Raw genomic sequence first — 19,838 nt, 5'->3', positions numbered from 1 at the left:
AGATGAACTCTCAATAGGCTCTATGCACAGCCGCCATATTGGAAAGACATTGGGCCTTACTTCCTTCACAGCTGTTACCAATGATGAAGGATCTGTTCCATTTATTGTAGAACAGTGTTTCTCAGACATTTTATATAACTGGGTGTGTATAAATGGAACCAAATGAACCTTAAAGGGATATTTCACTTTCAAAAAACTTTTGGTCATTTTATCGTCTAATCAGGCTTTTATGAACACCCTGAACAGTTTTTAAGTTGCTTGATTCAATATTTAGATATTTGATGTAAATGTTATCAGGCCCTCCAGGCCCAGGGCCTCTCCCCATACACACCCATTGTAACTTCAAACTCAATTTTAACCATGATAGATTAATTAACACCCATTATGTTTTTCTGGTGACTCATACTACCCTCCTAATACGTGAGCAGGCCGTGTTTTTTTTCGATAACCTTTTCATTTATTTGTAATAATGTTTTATTGTATTTCATTTTTTTCCATTTTCCCAAAGAATTATAAAAAATAAATGAAAAAAGTTACAATGGGTGTGTATGGGGAGAGGCCCTGGGCCTAGAGGACCTGATAACATTTACATCAAATATAAACACTGAATCAAGCAAATTAAAAACTGTTCAGGGTGTTCATAAAAGCCTGATTAGATGATAAAATGACCTAAAGTTTTTTTGAAAGTGAAATATCCCTTTAAAAGTCAATTTTATTTGGTTCCATGTGTACACAGACCCATAAGGGGACATTTGGAACCCCCTCAAGGACACTTTGAGACCCGCTGGTGTAGCACAGTTTTTTTCCCCTCCTCCAGTGAGCCAACATGCACAATATCAACACCCTGACTCTGTTCGACCAGAATGGAACAGAGCGTGATTTACATTACATTCTGCAAATATTGCTATTCTTGACTAGGGATGGGACGATATTATCGTTTATCGTGATAAAAATCGTGGAGATTTAATTTAGGGCGTAAACCCTCTAGAATTGGTAAAAGGTACTTATAATTACATACTTGATACAGTCTTTTATCAAATGTCTTTGCCAAAAGAAATTAGCTGATCTACAAGCTCACGTGAGCTTGTAAATCGTCTATTTTTTGGCAAATGTTCCGCCCCATAATAATGGATTTTGATTATGGCGATAATATCGTAAATCGCAATTACTTTTGTCACAATCAATTCATATCGTCCCATCCCTATTCTTGACACCATCACTTGGTGTCATTAATTAAAGTCATTATTCAATTTCAGACCATTCTGTCACATGTGAAGATGAACTCTCCAGACTCAGCCAGGGACATTTCTATTAAACAGGAGGAACCTGAAGACCACTTCAGTACGTATTTTCACTATATGATTATCATGGCAAGACAAATATGGCAATGATAATATCCAGATTGTATAGGAATAAAAATGGAAACAAGTCCCCAGGACTTTATGTGCCTTTTTAGCCTATTTCTTTCTTTCTTTCTTTCTTTTTTTTTTGTTTTTTTACTGAACCCATGCTATTTAAACATTTTAAGTATCAACCAATCAATCAAGCAAACAAGCATATCTATACTATAATTTTGCGAATGTCTGTCTGTCTGTCTGAAACAGCGTTTCTCCTCAGTGGCTGGAGCAATTGATCTGAAATCGCATCACAATTAGCATATGAACACACCTAACATAACTGTGAAGCCCGTTTGTCACTTTCACAAATCGTATGCTGTATATTAGCATTTTTATGGTGTATCTACTATCTATTCTGCATCTAGCTTGAGGCTCATCTATTCTGCATCTAGCATGAGGCAACATGTTTAACCAGCTCTCTCTGTGTGTGTGTGTGTGTGTGTGTGTGTGTGTGTGTGTGTGTGTGTGTGTGTGTGTGTGTGTGTGTGTGTGTGTGTGTGTGTGTGTGTGTGTGCAGGCAGGCGGGTGTGTGCGTGGGCGGGTGGGCGGGCGGGCTGGGGGGGGGGTAGCCATTAAACGAAACAGGTATTTCTTACATTGATGCTCCTACATATTATCATGCAAGCACCAGTTAAAGTTACTTTCCATCCCTCATATACTGTATGCACACCTAACATAACTGTGAAGCCCGTTTGTCACTTTCACAAATCGTATGCTGTATATTAGCATTTTTATGGTGTATCTACTATCTATTCTGCATCTAGCTTGAGGCTCATCTATTCTGCATCTAGCATGAGGCAACATGTTTAACCAGCTCTCTCTGTGTGTGCGTGTGTGTGTGTGTGTGTGTGTGTGTGTGTGTGTGTGTGTGTGTGTGTGTGTGTGTGTGTGGGTGGGTGGGCGGGGGGGGGGGGGGTGTTGGCTGGCCCTCTTTCAGATGTTGTCATGTAGATCGGTACACAGTATCTCTGTAGCCTTTAAACGAAACGGGTATTTCTTACATTGATGCTCCTACATATTATCATGCAAGCACCAGAAAGTTACTTTCCATCCCTCATATACTGTGTGTACAGTGCACACCCCATAACCCACACACTGCACATCATTTCGGAGCTCATATCTTTGAACGGGTAAGGACTAGTTTGAAATAAATAGCTGAGCTGGTTTAGAGGTTAAAAAGATACTCAAGTCAACCCTGCTCAACATTGTTATTAGTTCACTAATAGGCAAAATTCTCTGTTTGAATTTTTCAAAACAGATCCCATCACCCGTCGAATTGAACCCTGTTTTAAAGAGAAAAAAGAAGAGCTTAAACACAACTTGCGAGTATTACGTGTTGATGCGGTCACGCATCGACACGTTTTTAATGGGTAAAATAGCGCATTTTAACGGTTATGTAACCGATAAGGCTCGAATTGGTAAAAGGTACTAATAATATTCATACTTGATGCAGTCAATGACGTATCGGTTAAGAAAATTGTGAGACATTGGCTCCCATTTTTAACATACAGTTTTTAAATGTTAAATGTTTTCAAAAACATTTGAGGTGAGAAATAGTCAATGCCGTATCATAGAAACATACACTTGATTCAGCTCTGCCTGTTGCATTGTGCAATGCAACAAGTTTAGATCACATACTTTAAATCAAATACTGTGTGTACGCCGTGTAACTGTTGTAAACATTGAGCTGGAAAACTGTGATTGGCTCTCAATTGTTTTTTTTCCCCCTGCTCCTAGACACCCTGCACATGGTTGTGTGTAAAGAGGAGGTTTCTCCTGAACAGGAGAGAAGCCCCAGTCTGCTGCAGGAGGAACCAGAGTCTCCACACATTAAAGAACACAAGATACCAGGGGAGCCTGATGGGTCAATGTTGACATTTCTACCAGTGAAAACCGAAGTTGACGAAGACATCTCTTCACACTGCACTGTTGAAGTTGAACTCGAATCTGACACTGAAGTCACTGAAGACAGGGATGATTTGGGGGAGACAAGCGGAGGTGTCCAGACTGGAGGAAAACCCTTCCCCTGCAAATATTGTGATAAGACTTTCAGTCAGTCTAGTTCCCTGAATAGACACCAGCGTATCCACACCGGAGAAAAGCCTTTTCTCTGTCAATTTTGTAACAAGATGTTCAATACCTCTGGTAACCTGAAAGTACACCAGCGTGTCCACACTGGAGAACGGCCTTTTCACTGTGAACATTGTGACAAGAGTTTCATTCAGTCATCTGAACTGAAGAGACACAAGCGTGTCCACACTGAAGAAAAGCCTTTCCATTGTAAACATTGTGAGAGGAGTTTCAATCAGTCAGTTAATCTGAAAAGACACCTGCGTATCCACAAGGGAGAAAGATCTTTCCACTGTAAACATTGTGACCAGAGTTTCAGTCAGTCATCTGACATGAAAAAACACCAGTATATCCACCATGGAGAAAAACCTTTCCACTGTCAACATTGTGACAAGAGTTTCAGCGAGGCAGCTACCCTGAAAAGGCACCAGCGTATCCACACTGGAGATAAACCTTTCCACTGTGAACATTGTGACCAGAGTTTCAGTCAGTCAGGTGACCTGAAGAGGCATCAGCGTATCCACACCGGAGAAAAACCTTTCCAGTGTAAACATTGTGACAAGAGTTTCAACGCGTTAGGTAATCTAAAGGCACATGAGCGTATCCACACTGGAGAAAAACCGTACCACTGTAAACATTGTGACCAGAGTTTCAGTCAGTCATCTGACATGAAAAAACACCAGCGTATCCACACTGGAGAAAAACCATTCCACTGTAAACATTGTGACAAGAGTTTCAGTGAGTCAGGTACCCTGAAAAGGCACCAGCGTCTCCACAATAGATAAAAAACCTTTCCACTGAAAACATGTGACAAGAGTTTCCATTGGTTGTGTTCTCTGAAAACATTATTTTTGGCACAGGTCACCTCTGTAAATAACATTTCCATCCACGGTACCCTTGAATTACATTGTTATTTATAACACCTTTTGTCATATTAATGATATATAGATATGTCAATCTTTACCCCACAGATACAGTATATCACCAGGTAAACTGGGTAGAATATCTGTTTCCAACGTGACGCGTTGTGAGCTTGTAGATCTGCTATTTTTGATGAGAAGACTTGGTGTACTGTAGGCTGAAAAAGAGTTAAAGTACAGTTTAACTCAGGTCCCTTTTACTACAGTAAGTATAGGGTCTAAGTGGTTAAACCGAAGTGACATTGATACATTTCCAAATATTATCAAAGTACTCTACCAGTAGGTCCTGGGTTCGATTCCCGCCGGGGGAAGCTGTGGGCGCTGGGGGCGTGTTCCTCCACCCGCGTCATCAGCACCCACACCCTAGGTGGGGTTGGCGATAGGGCCTTTCTGTGGTGAGTTTGCATGTTCTCTCCGTGTCTCCTTGGGCATAGGCCCTCACACAAAAACATGCAGTAGTCCTGGTTTCTATACCACCTCCCCCTAGCCAGCCGGGTGCTCCCCAATGTCCCCTGGCGCGGCAGGGGGAAAGCGGAAACCAGGACTACAGGTTAGGTAGTCACCGGGTGAGAAAAATGGGTTGCAAAAACGTGGGATAAAAAACATTTAAAAAAAAAAAGTACTCTGAGGCGCCCCTGGTCTTGCATCAAGGCACCCTAGGGTGCCACAGCACCCACTAAGAAACCCTGCTCTAGACTGATACCAAAATTAGTGTGAGAGTCAACATTTCACCTGATTGCGTTTTTGCAATCGCACAATTATTAGGCTCGTCTTTCACTGTTTTAGGTTTAGTTGCGAGTGTATAGGAGCTTTATATGTTGATGAAATGCACTTCAATAACTATCCTTCTCTTCAAAGTGACTGTCATGACACAATTCAATTATCATTGTCTTAAAATGGAAACATTGTTGCACACAAGACAAACTTATATTTTCATTGACAGCGTTTTCGATTGAATTGCCTCTCGTGTGTGTGCATTCTCTAAATGTAATTTGATCAGTTTTTGGATACAGTTCACACGCACATACAAACAGACTGTAGTATGGAGTCGTGTGCACAAAAATAAATCTTCAAACCAAGATGCAGTTCGATGTGACTTTGCTTGTGGAGATCTGCAAGGTCTCAGACGACTCATTAATGTCAGACCCTGCAGTCATATTGCATTGCAAATGATGTTGGTGTTATTCACTCATACTATGAATTGCCCTACAAATAATACATGGTACAATTGTGTTTCTAGAATTGTATATATTTGGTGTTATAATGTAATCCTGCTGGTTTTCATTACACAGCCAATGGAGCACCATAGGACCACAATAGAAACAAGCCCCCAGGGCCTTTTTATGTTATTCTTTTGGCATTATTGTATAATAACCGCCACAGTACTTAAAGTGTTCGATCAATCCATTTTATCCAATTATTTTAATCATATCACATTGGTTAACTGAGGGGGGGGAGGGGGGTATTATGGGTCGACCGATATGGGATTTTCATGTGTGATTTCGATATCGATTTGTTGTGATCAAAGAGGCCGATAACCGATATTAAGAACCGATATGCATTTTTAAGTAAACAAAATAAAAGAAATCCCCCAATTTTAAATGGTGGTTAAGTGGTTAATTCATTTATATATTTTTCCCATCCTAAATGTCCGCTGGCCTGGTGGTCAAAGGCGCATACCACATACTAGGCTATGATGCCTGCTGGCGTCGCCGGTTCGATAACCGATCCGGACGACCTTTGCCGCGTGTCATTCCCCATCTCTCTCCCCATTTCCTGTCGGTCTACTGTCCTGTCAATAAAGGCATGAAAAGCCCAAAAACAAATCTTAAAAAAAAGAGGCTTTTGACTCAATACACAGAGGCACCATGATGAAGATCCTGAAGGCCTACAGTGTCCCTGCCAACTTGCTCCAGGCAATAGAGACCATGTATGCAAGTACACAGGCCAAGGTGGTGACCCCAGATGGCAACAGTGAGGAGTTTGCTACAGTATAAGCTGCTTATTACACAGCGTAATTGTGGGACACCCAGTAGCTACAAAGACAAACGTTTAAAAAAAGAACATCTACACTTGTAGATAGCCTATTTAGTGTGGTTTCCCCCTGCAGGGCAACCAGACTATAGAGGCTACTTGTTTGACTTTATTCTTTCCATCCACTTCAGATAAACTTTATTTTGCTGCACTACTCCTCCCACAATTGTCTTGGCACGGGCCATACAGTATGTCAAATCGACCAGCTTCATTGGGACACGCAGGGGTGTATTTCAATAATGCATAATATATACTGTATAATATAATATAGGCCTCACGCCTTGGGGTGTTTTTTTGTCGCAGTACTTTTGCACATTGATTGATTGATTGATTGAAGACTTTATTAGAAGTTTGCATAGGAAAAGGTACAGTTTCATAACGTAAAATGTGTCCTGCATTTGACCATCCTACAGTATAACAACTAGGAGCAGTGTCTTGCTGAGGGACACATCGAATCCTACCTGGGACAATGTTATAGTTTAATTTATATACATTTATTCCTGAATGAATTTTCACCATTTACTTGAATGGGAAAATGCCACAAAATAACTTTTCCCAAATATGGAAATGACTGACATCATAGATGTCTGACGTCATAGACCACATGAGATTGACATTTGTGGGCATTCCAATATATGGGCTTAATATTGATGACGCTGGGGATCTCCATATATGGGCATAAAAGGAGAAAAGGGACATTGACCCAGAGATCTCCATATATGGCCATCAATGTATTAGTGAAAATCCAGTGGAGGAATCCTTTTTCAAGATCTGCTCCTGTGCAGAAATAATGAAGTTGTTCTATCAATCTAAAATAAATAGATGAATATGCCACAGCATGCACGATTGGTCTTCAACCAGCCAAAACTTTCACTTGTCTCCCCCCTGCTACACTCCCTCCACTGGCTCCCGGTTGCTGCTCGCACTGCTGGCCTTGGTCTGAAGACTCACCTTTTCAGACTCCACCTTAGCCCATAGCATTTACTGTAGCACTTGCACCCTGGCCACAACAGGCGATGTAAATGGCATGAACCTGCAGACATCGGAAGTGGCAGAAGTGCTGCGGTTAACGGAAGTTACTTCATGCGTTCAGTCTTCTGGTGAAATTCTCCCGGCGGAAGTAGCACAGTTTCACAGGTTTTTTACTGAATAAGGTGTGTGGCATATAGGATTTTCTTAGATTACTATTTCTATCCTATAAATTTGATGTATGTATTACCTTGCTTATTGTATGTCGCTCTGGATTGAGAGTGTCTGCTAAATGCCTAAATTGTGAATTGTAATGGTTGCAGATGATTATACAAAGAAGGAACAAAGAACAGAAAACCAGGAGCCACGTCTCAGTTTGATAGCTCATCGCACTGTTTTATTCAATTACTGACATCTCAGGAGAAGAGGAGAGGCCTGCAACTCTGCTGTTGGTAAACCACTGGTGTTGGTATTTTTTAGTTTTTTTCTTTTTAATTTTACCATATAGCGTTGATGCAACACTGAGAAAGCGCTATTTCCAAACAAACACAGGTCCTCATTAGTGATATGTAAGAGGCGGAGAGATTCCCACCTTGACAGGTTTGCATGGATCATACAAATGAAACAGCCTTTTTTTGTTTGTGTATTTTAGTTGTTTCACATATAATAAATATTCATACTTATAAACACTCCAAAAAAATAAAATAAAGACAAAATAAATCAAAATATTAAGTCACAGGTACTGGATTTTTTTTTCTTTTTTTCTTCTTTTTTTAATCACAATGATAAATGTACAAAACGATAAACATCTCATATAAATGTCATGGTTTTCGGCAGAGGCTTAAACTCTCGTTTTCAGAAGAGATTAATGGATATAAGCTAAAGTTGGAGATTCAGCATTTCCTGAGGTTTATGGGTTCCCCCTTTGAAGGCCAGGAAAGGGGAATGGCTTTGTGTTACCATGGAGATATACAACAACAGGTCAAAGTGGACCTCCCAGGGGGGTTAAGGATGACCATAATATGGCCAGGGTAGGAAAAAGATTCTGAGCACTTATTACGGTTAATGTAGCTGTAAGGCTCCTGGGACAGCTATGTTCCCAGAGCACCCCACTCTCTGCTAGGCCACAATGATTGATCCCCAATGAAAAATAAAATTAAATATAAAATAATGCTGAATACATCTTTTATGGTTCACTTTGAGATGTTGTGAGGCTCTCTCTTACTCCAGATTTAGTAGTCAGATGCACTAAAAGCTCCATTTATACCCCCCGCCAAATGACGCTGTCGCTTGCGGACCGATTAACGACACTGTCCTCCTACGGAGTATAAATGTGTTAGGCATAAGCAGCCGCCGTTTGTCAACCAAAGAGGCTGTTCATCGCGGCGCACGCTGGCCGCGTGACCGAGGGGCAAAGTGGTCACTTTTGTTGCGACGCGACGAGAAAAAATTCGAAGCAAAATGTCCACAGATTTTGGGGTGTGTGTGGTGGTGGGGGGAAGTAAGCTCAACAAAATGCAAAACAAAAAAAAAAGTATTCTGAAAAACTGTACATGTAAACATCACACTTTCACTGAGTCCAAAAAACCAGAGGGGAAAAAAATTACAAAGCTTCACACTGTTCTACAGTACAACCCCCTGCACAGATCTACACACCCCCTGCATAGAGGTACGATTACCCCCTAGCGCAGAGCTACGAACCCCCTTGCACAGAGCTACAACCTCCCCTTCACAGAGCTACAGTCTCTGTCTGTGCAGAAGAGGCAACAGATCAAATAATAATAAATAACCATAGAAGTCATACAGAGCACCACCAAATGATAAACAGGCAAGGGTTAAAATCACTTGTTTTTAGTTTTTTGTGTTTTTTTTTAAACAGTGCTGTACCCACATAAAAATGAAAGGTTTAAAACATTTCTTTTTTCACTCTGTACAGCTATACAGTACATATATCTGACCACTTTAGCAATCCACAAGCTACCAGGCCTATTTTTTTTAACCAAACATTGATACATTACATTGTCCAGTCAATACAAAGAGAAATTCCATTGGCCATTAGAAAAAACAAACAAAAAAAAAAACAATGTCTACAAGTGTTTAGTCTTCAATCACAGTAACTCCAGCGCACACCAAAAAGATGCTCAAGGTAGACTTGTGAGTATGAGTGTACTCATCTGCAAGCACACGATTGAGATAAGAGATTCAATTGTGGCACTGAGTAAGACACCAAGTGTAGGGGACAGCGGCGAACCAGCTCCATCATCATCATGCTTCGGCGACAACGTTTTGCTCGACAAGCGCAAGGTATTTCCGAACTGATTTAAATTCAGAAGCATAAATGAAGGTTCGGCACTACAAATGTGTCACCGACAGGACACAAGGGGCCCGGGGACAGGACAAGGACAAGGAAGACACGTAGAGGGGGACAAAGATCCCAAGTACATCTTATCGGCTTGATTGATTAGGTCTATCAAAGTCACTATGGCCTACCGAAATAATAGATTCAAAAGCAATATGCACCAATGCTGTTTAAGAATTTTAATCATTAGCCCAGGTAAAAAGAAAGGGTTTCGTGGGGGGGGGGGGGCAAAAATAACATTAGGAGATAAGTACGTGATTTTGAATAGTGCCAGATTGGCCTTGCCGAGTGCTTCCCGGTGGAATTAAGTTGTGCTCTCAATAATTCATCGTATAATTTATAACATGTCCGAAGTGAACCCGAGGTAAAGACACGCTCATGTCACTGTGTTGTGTCACCATAATCCTGAGCTATAAAGTGCTTCCAAAGTTGCAATAGATAATAGATTTGACATTTGATCATGTCCTATATAGTCCAATCATGACATGGTAGTATGTGAATAGACTGTTTGTACATGGAACTCTACTAGCATAGTTGTTACTATAATATCCTGTAAATGTATGAATGAATCTGTATTAAGCCTGAATGAATCTGTATTCATACAACGTATGCCATGCCTTGTTAGCTTCTAGATTAGTTTTTTTTTTTTTGGCAAGCGATAAGAGTATAAAGTAAGCTTTAGTGGTATTAAACAGATTGTGTAAAATGAATGCTAACTGGTAAACTTGAGAGCTTTCTGATAGATACAGAAATATAGACGGTATCTCTCATGAAAAGTCATTGTCTTTCGTTGTCTGGAATGTTTTGGCTGCCTGACGGAGTCAGTCCTCTCTCTATGAGTCTGTGTTGTACAAAATCGCTTTCAATGGCCCACTCCACTCAACACAGAAAGTAATAACGCACCGTAAATGCTCACATTTACAACAACAAGCAACAATAACAACAACAATAAAAAAGGATTAATTAAATGTCACAACATCAACACATACACACACTGAAAACAACCGCCGTTGTGCTCAGCACTTCACTGACCCCTATGACCCCTAAACAAAAGTGTCTGTTCTGAGAATGTGCTCTACATCTGGCTGGGGCACACACACACACACACACACACACGCACGCACGGCACACATACACACACACGCACACGCACGCACACACCACAGCAGGAATTTGTGAGTAAACGGCGATGTATGTAATTACATCTTCTTCTTTTTCCTAAGATTGTCTTTTGCGTATTTCAAACAGTGTGTTAAGGACAGAATGTACACAGCAAAACCCCACAGTGCTAAAAAAATAAAAAATAAAAATAAAAGAGCGCATAAGAATGGATCCACAAGGATGCTGATGAGAAAACCATCTCTACATCCACTATAAAATCCAGAGTGATCTTTTAACTCTGAGAGTGTACAGGTATAACCAAATATTTTGGCCACTTCTGTGCAACCGGATAAATTAACACTGAGGATTTTACTGTGTACCAAATCTATTCACCTGGGCCCATAACAACTCTCACTGAACTACTTCCCACACAATTCACATCAAAATATCAAATAAAGACATTAAACATTTAAGTCTCGTATTTATAACAGGTCCCTTTTCATAATCACTCCTGAATGATTGGTTCTAATCAGTGAAAGTGCCTCAGTTGTGAGGTTAATGTTAACGATCAGCGTTGATGACAAACAACATTGAAATTGGCTACAATGCTGCATGATGGGATTCATTTTCTTTCCTTTTTTTTTTTAAATCGACTGTATTTTACACCATGAAAGACGTTAGCGTACATAACCGGAGTAAAATATGCCTTTCTCTCCAAGCAAGTACTTTTCCGAAAGGCTTCAGCCATTATCAGTCCTATACCGGATGTTAGATTCCTCAAAAAGTCATATTTCCATAAGCACACCGTTACTGATTATCTTCAATATTGCACCTTTTTTCCGCTTCTTCAGTAGCACTGGTTATATGACGCCTAAACAATATATTAATCTCCTTTAGTATCCCTGACTGGTGTCTAAGACCTTCGTTTGCATACCCAGGCTTCTTGAAAAGCCTCTTCTAGCGTTCCTTTTGAGGAGTGAAACATTGTTGAAAAGAAAAGAAAAACTGAGAGTTCAATCATGGTGAGAAAGAGTAAACAACCACTAAACTAAGAATGTGGGCAACCACTCCAAGGACCAACCACTCCAAGGACAAGACAGAGGTACTAGAGATACAAACACTGAGCTGGAATGATCCATTCTGATTCTGTGCTTCAGTCAAATCGAAAGTATTTTTTTATTCTTTTGTGTTTGTTTTGCATGTGTACCGACGTCAGCACATCCTAAGCTGTTGAGGTTAGCAGTTCAGTGGCGCAACAGCCACGTCTGTAGCAGCGGTCCATGTCGAGAATTTCACAACGCAATTCTCCCAATTTGTCCATACAAATAAGTGAATGTGGCGAGTGTTTGTTAGCTCACGTGTTTGTTTTTGAAACACGAGAGAGTATCTACTTACTGTAGAACAGAGCGTGATGTCGCCACTTGGTATATTTTTTTCATTCTGTAATCACCAAAACGAGTTGACAACATCAAATTCCTACCATGTAACAATCAAAGTGGATACTGCGGGTCACTTCATTACCAAGCATCTTCAAAAAGGAATGCAGGGAAGAGACCTCAACTACCCAAACCTCTGCACACGACAGCAAATGTAAAAGTATGGTAACATCTAATTTAAGAGCAAACACCACTCACAACAACGCAATCCTCTCACGTCCTTAATGTTCTTTCCAATGATTTCGCTTTTTTGTTCTGCACAGATCGTAAGCCTAGAAGACCTGAGAGGAAATGGAGGTCGAGGTGTCGCATTAACACATGTCAGCCTGTGATATGTTTCTGTTCCTTTCAAATACACGTACAAACGCTGTGTAACGGACGGATAAAGAGGAGCATTTACCCACAGGATCAATTGTGCACTCTAGTTTCACCGGCTTTGCACAGACTTCAAAGTCTTGGCTGCACACAGAGAGATGGGGACGGGACAGGCTCTGTGAGAAGAAGGATCTTGGCACCGTTTTTTGTGGCCCCTGCTTCAGCCAGGCTTTGCCGTGGAGGTGTTTTGGACTCAGTTCTGTTGCAGGATGAGGTTCTCCAGCTCGTCGGCCGAGCGGAGCAGGAAGGCGGCAGACTCTCGGTAGCCTGCGATGAGCTGCCGGACGGCCGTCACCTCGGGCGCGCTGAGCTGGGCCGAAGCCCCCCCTCCCCCGCCGCCCTGCCCGCCGTGGCTGTTGGAGCTGGACGAGACGTTGGGGGCCGCGGCGGCCGCCTTCATGCTGAGGTCTGTGGGACCTGAGGAGGAGAGGAAGAGAAGTACGGTAAGCAAAGTACATTGTTTTTATAGAGAGAACTCTAGTGAAGCGAATTAGATTTTATAAAAAGAATACATTGTTTCAAAAATGTTTTCATAAAAAAAAAAAAAAAGCAATCAAATGTGATTTTCTTTTTTTCTATTGTGAATAAAGTCCAAAACGTAGATGAAGAAAGATCAATTTGGGGATTAATAAAGTGACAACGTCAGAGAGAAATTACATTAATTCGGACTCAGGCTTTTTATATTGCAGAACCTTGTTGTGTTTTAGGAAGACCGGGCTGTGGACATTTTGCCCGTGCAGGGCTCTAATGAGCGAGATTCATACTAGAATTACAATATATATCTTTTTGTAATCTTCCGAACAAAAAAATCCGGTTAGGATTAAAAATCGATTAATCGCCCAGCCCTACCGTCATACAGTCTGGAGCAACGGAAGCTCTGATCATGAGTAAAGTATAAAGCGGATGTGAAGCCTCCTTCCCACTTCCGTTTGTCTTTACAGTCACACAGATTTATCTAATATGAATCAGAGCATTATTGAAATATATTCACACAAAAACATGAACAATTTACTATATCAGTATTTTGACAACGCTTATTCTCAATATAGAGGCAAATTTGATACTATATACAAAATTCTATACTTTCTCTGTCCCATTGCCATTGTAGTATCAATTGCAGTTATGTGCAGGATAAAGAAGACTCACCATTGGTCTGTGGAGCAGCAGCAGTGTTTTGCTGGTTGCCCGTGACAACGGTCCCATAGCTGCGGATGTTGTAGCCGAGGCCTCCGTTGGTGAAGATCTGCTCCTGGGGGAACGCAGAGGCCGCTATGGAGAAGCCCGTCGGGGTCAGAGAGGTCGTCTCCCTGGAGACAGGCTTGTCAACGGAGGCAGGTTCATCCTAGGAATGAAAGGTTTGGTTTAGGAGAGCGTTAATCCAACTAATCATTTCAATCCCTTAAGGCCTGAGGCCGATTCTACAAATGCCTTCTAAATCAGTAGTTCGCACACTTTCAAGATGTTTCTAAAATGTTCAGAAATAGCAGATGTACAAGCTCACAGCGCGGCACAAAGTGAGCTTGTATATCTGCTATTTTGTTGATAGAGGGTATGCACATGACGACATCATCATACCCGGAAGTTATGTGGACACGCCTACTGAGTGGCAAATAACTACTTTCTGGCCTTGACCGCCCATACATCCAAACAGAAAAGTCCTATCTGATTGCATTAAATGGCGCTAAACTCACTTTGCCACTCACTTTGCCACTCAATTTTCCATTCACTTTATGCATGCGCATACCCTCTATAGCCAACTCTAAAATCTAAAATGGCACAGGTGTTTTCCCCCTTTTAATGTGTTCAGTTACTAAAACAAACTAACAAAATCGATTGTGAGCATGTCTTGACAGGTGAAAGGTTAGCTGTTATTTTCAATTATGAATGGATGAGATCCCGCACACACACTCACAGTTGTTGGGTAGACATCGAGTCGCATCCTCTTGGCGGCGTTTCGAGTTTCACTCTCGCAGGCGGCAGCCAGGATGTTCTCAGCCATGGCAGAGGTGAGGTGAGGAGGAGTCGGTCGGATCTGACAAGACGGGACAGATGAGACAGTTAATCAAGCAGACCATACGCTACACAGAACGACTCCTACACATTTTAGCACGGGTGTCAAACACATTTTAACGTTTGTGTGAGCCAGGTTACTTTTTGTCTAGCCTGGGTCCAGACGAATCTGCCATTGCAAAAAAGAAAGAAAAAGCCCTCCACGCAGTGATATTATCTGGCTAAGCGAGGCTATACTTTTTCTGTGCATGAGTGCAGGTGCTGCCAATGCTGAAAGGTACAAATGTTGTTATATTTAACACAAAATACATGATAGCTGACATTCTTAGGCTGATTATTTCAGGTCTACAGGACTAAACATGAATGTGCATTTCACAATTTTTCACAGCCTGAACTTTCTGCGCCTGCCATCCGATGGCTTTTCAGTGAACCTATGGAGTCCTTTGACACAGTGAGTGTAGCCTGCACATGGTGCTATTACAGTGATATGTTTATAATCAGAAGCATGATGTCTATACATGTGCTGAAACATTGTGTTCATTTCATGTTTGGCACTTGGTACAAACTACTGATTTTGCACAAAGAATAAGACCGTTCTAAGTAGAAGTCAAGGTGGCCGCTGGCAGCTGTCAAAGTGCTTGTGAAACAACGTGCAAACACAACTTCACAAACAGTATGTGAAGTGTGTAATGTGTTAATTTGCTTTTAGCGAAAGTCTGACGGCTGACAAAAGTGAGCACAAACATTAAACACACACACACACACACACACACACACACACACACACACACACTTTACTAATGTGTCTGCATTTTTATCAAACATGCAGCAAGTTGAGTGATAGACCATAGGGTCTATGCGATGTACTGTATGAAGACAAAATTTAAATCCGAGCACTCCATTTTATTTGCAGAAACTCACCGCACCCCGCATTCTTTCACGGCTAAACAGCCAAACTGACAGCTTACCCTTCCCTCTACCCCCTCTCCCCTACTCAAATCACGGAAGTGGAGCGAGCAGGCTGGAACCCAAGCTAGCCGGGGGCAAGGAAGATGATCTTTGTCATATGCGTACTCAGCCTGTCCCGGTGGGAGCTCCTCACTGGCAGGTTCGCCAGAAGGGTACAGCAGCAGTGACAATCAGTGGGAGGATTTTATTTGCAACTATATACTATATAATTATATATATATTTATATAATTTTTTTAACTATTATTGTGGCTCCCCGCAATGGCTGCACGAAGGAGGATCGGACCCCTTTGCAGGCCAGAAACCAAAGAAACCCCACTGCCAGCCACAGAGCCACCATATCACGAGTCGCAGACCCCCACCCCAATCTCCCTAACCTACCTCGAAGCCCCCCTTCTTCATGCGGCGGCAGGATTTGAGGTAGGTGCGTATGCGCTTGCGGGAGCGCTCATGGAATTCGGGGAACTGGCGTCCGCAGGACTCCATGATGGCCTGGATCTTCTCCTTGGGCTGCTTGGAGATGGGAACCATGCGGTCCAGGTTCTCGTCCACAAAGAGACGCACAAACATCTGACAGAAGCAGAGGAGAGGAGACATTGGAACACACGTGTCTAAGGCCATGGCTATATGGAGCTGGATTTTTCATAAATCCCGGTTTTTCAGATATCCACATAGAAAAATATCTAGGTCCACACGAGAAAGATATCTAGGTCTAAAATAATCTGTGTCCCCAGACCTCCACTGGGGGACAAGCACACACACAGTAAAGTCTTAAGAGATATCCGGGTACCGTGTCTACACGGATCCAGTGAATCGGATATTTTTCAATGTCTTCACTTATTTATCCGGTTTAAAAAATATCCAGCTTCGCGGCCGAAATATCCAGCTTTGTGTGGCTGCAAGCCCCAACAGCACAAAAAAATGTCTAGCTTCAGAAATATCCAGCTCCGTGTAGCCATGGCCTATGACAGTATCCAGATATAGTACCAAAGTAAAAGTATGAAAATAGCTTATCTACAAGCTCTCAAAAGGAAAAAAGGAGCAAACCAAGTACAGAACCCTAGGAGATCCAGTCAACTATGTTAGTGGTTTCCAACATTGTTTCCTTCCTTCTTCCATCTGACACAAACTGCCTCAAAGTGAGGCAAAAACACTCACTCTTGTGTTTTTGTATTATTCTTTTCAAATAGCTTTAAGTTAATCACTTTTAGTCCTACATTACGTAGCATCCTAATTCTCATACAACAAACAGCAAAAATAGCAGATCTACAAGATTGTAGATAGCCTTGTTTTTACATATATAAAAAAGGACCCAGAAATGCAGATTTTGATTTTGTTGACATTTACTACCTCCAAAAAGACAAGGCCTTGTGCCGCCCTGTTATCTTTGCCCTCTCCCCAAGGTTGGGTAACACTGAACTAAGTGCAGTATATTGTGTCGAAGTCTAGTATGGGAGGTCCCTGGTACAAAATATTTTGAAATGACAAATTACATATTCCTGTATTTAATGTCTTTCAGTCTCTCAGGGTCCGTGTGTGTGTGTGTGTGTGTGTGTGTGTGTGTGTGTGTGTGTGTGTGTGTGTGTGTGTGTTTGTGTGTGTGTGTGTGTGTGTGTGTGTGTGTGTGTGTGTGTGTGTGTGTGTGTGTGTGTGTGTGTGGTCTTACGTTGAAGGCTTTCAGTCTCTCAGGGTCCATGCCCTCGATGCCCTCGACGTCGTTGATCTTGTCGCTGTCATCGTGGTCGTCGTGTTCGTCGTCATCGTCATCCATCATCTGCGTTCGGCCGGACGTCAGGTCCTCTGCACTCATACTCAGCTCCGTTTTCACCGAGTCGTAGCTTCCCGAGCTGTACTGAGGAGACTGGAGGCACACAACACAAACACATAAGTCACCGTGCGTGGTAGGGTTAGGGTATCCCGACAGAGATGGAAAAAAGTTCAAGTAAAAGTAGCAATACCCCAATGTAGAAATACTCACTTACAAGTAAAAGTCCAGCATTCAAACTTTGACAATAATCAAAAATACACAAAGTAACTTGTAACTGTTTAATTGTAGCGGAGTAAAAAGTACAATATTTGCATCTAAGACGTTGTAGTGCAGTAGCATATAAAGTATTGAAAAAATGACATACCCTACTCACAGTAAAGTAAACGTATCTTAAAATTGTACTTCAGTACAGTACTTGAGTACATAGCTACTTTCAACCACTGTATCCCGTGAATTCATCACCGCTCATAACTTATTTTGTCTCTGTCAGGTGGAAATATATGTCCGGCAAAATAATCAGCAAAATAGCAGATCTATGAGCTCAAAATCTGCTACTTGTGATGCTTTTGTGTGACGCTGTACTATGATCAAGTAGGGTGTTCATTTACAGAAAAAGACAAAAAGTTTAAATATGGAGATAAGAGGCAACGACTCTGTAACTCCCTAACACCTTCCTGTCCCCACCTTGCTGCTGTATTCCGTTTTGAGCGGGTACTTCCTGGCGGGGTCGGCGGGGTAGGAGGAGGCGAGAGGGGAGCCCCCTGGTGGTAGCGGTGTGTCGGCGAGGTTCTCGGAGGAGGACGAGGACGAGGTGGTGCTGAAGTCCAGGGGAGCGCTCAGCGCGCCGTTCTCCCTGACCTCCGCCACGCCGTACGGGGCAGCGGCGGCCATGCCCTCTGGGACGGCCCCGCCCGCTGCCAGGACCTCCGGAGAGGTGAGTGCCGGCAGCCCGTTGGCACTGCCACTCTCTGATGAGTCGTCGTCTGGAGAGAGGTGGAGAGACACGTCAGTTAGATCTTGAAATCTATGAAAACGTTTAATGGCCAACACAATGTTATACAACATGTAGTGGGGGGGCCCTGCTTCATCTCTCTCTCTCTCAGCTAAGGGGTCCTTGGCCTGACACCCCTGCATTACAGTATAAGGGTACGGTCACTCTGGATTTCGATTCTGCACATGTGACTGGTCTTTTTGCAAAGGGAGTTTTGTTGCCATTGCGCACACCTTGCGTTTATGCATTCTATGCACCAGGGCGCCTCCAGTAGAGAAAAGAATCTACTTGAAGCAGATAAAATGCTCCAGACAATCGGATGAGTTGAGACGCGGCCCTTCTGTCCCAGGCGGAGAAGAAGAGATTCTACGACAAATGAACATGATGGAAAAAGTTGGTTGATCGATCCATTGACTGACTGATTGGTTGATTGATTGATGTCTTTATTGATCATGCAATTAGGGGGGGTCTAAATTGACCCTTACAAGTCTGTAACTTTGATAGTGTAAAAAGGACAATATGGGGTGTACACTGTCAAAGTTTAGCCTCGTACCCGACCCTCTTCCAGAAACCATTTCATTTTCTGGAATCCTCCTGGAGAACGGAAGTTGGTCGTTTACTAGGCTAGTCAAAGTTAAGGGGATACCTTCAAATGTCCAAGGGTGAGAACCACTGCAATAAAACATAATGTCACATGTAAACGTAAAGCCGACCCAGCCGATCAATTGAATAACGCAACAAAGTGTACAGCTTGTTTCCACTGCAGTCCTTAGAATGAGTTGCGTATGATGTCATGTGGTGTGGTGCTGGTGAGCAGGGACGTGCTGGCCATTGGGAAAAGCGGGACAACTCCCGAACGGCCGGTTCATTCCCGGCCGGTCCAGGCCGGGAATGAAAGCAAAGCCCTGCAAAGCAAAGCCCTGTTTCATCATAAAAGGCTGTCGCACAAAAGTAGTGAAAACAGCAGATCTACAAGCACACAACGCCTCGCGGTGCGAGGCGTTGTGTGCTTGTAGATCGGCTGTTTTCACTAGTTTAAATCATTTTTAAAATGGTTTTGGACAAGGTTTCCACCCGACAATGACGAAATATAACTCATGTAATTGGCCCACTGGCTTGTCACTTGTCATGATCTGAAATGGCAAATCTTTGAGTAGCAGCAGCGCTATAGAGCGAGATCTCTCTCTATAGCGCGCAATGAGGGCCTCTACAACTCTTTTTCCCGGGCTGAATCAGGGGCCCAGCATGTCCCTGCTGGTGAGCGCATGAGATGTACAGTACAGAGTTCAGGATGTGCTAATGTGACATAATGAAGAAGTCTCCCAGTGGATGTGTGTGGGTGTACCTGCCACTCAAAGCTTATAGTGCTGCTGAGCCAAGGTCATGGCTGTTGTTTCATACCCGGAGCTGTGTGTGTGGTTTTGCTACTGTAAAGAAGAAA

At 42.5% G+C, this 19,838-nt stretch overlaps 1 protein-coding gene across 1 annotated transcript in view; it reads right to left on the bottom strand.

Moving 5' to 3' along the window:
* Positions 1-12,854: 12,854 nt before the first annotated feature.
* Positions 12,855-19,838, bottom strand: part of LOC308291423 (nucleolar protein 4-like) — a gene marked incomplete at its 3' end in the record, with an annotated part of 50,679 nt that continues 43,695 nt past the window's right edge. The window contains exons 6-11 of the mRNA XM_080733432.1: positions 18,091-18,389; positions 17,305-17,499; positions 16,020-16,208; positions 14,574-14,693; positions 13,808-14,003; positions 12,855-13,078 (exon numbers count right to left, since the gene is read on the bottom strand). Of these exons, the coding sequence (XP_080589558.1) occupies positions 12,855-13,078; positions 13,808-14,003; positions 14,574-14,693; positions 16,020-16,208; positions 17,305-17,499; positions 18,091-18,389 (1,223 nt within the window). The remainder of the gene's footprint in view (positions 13,079-13,807; positions 14,004-14,573; positions 14,694-16,019; positions 16,209-17,304; positions 17,500-18,090; positions 18,390-19,838) is intronic.

Source organism: Nannobrachium achirus (genome assembly GCF_963921795.1).
Source record: "Nannobrachium achirus genome assembly, chromosome: 9".
NCBI classification, from domain to species: Eukaryota; Metazoa; Chordata; class Actinopteri; order Myctophiformes; family Myctophidae; genus Nannobrachium; species Nannobrachium achirus.
The sequence above is the reverse complement of the archived record's forward strand: the minus strand, read 5'-3'. Positions and strand labels throughout refer to the sequence as shown.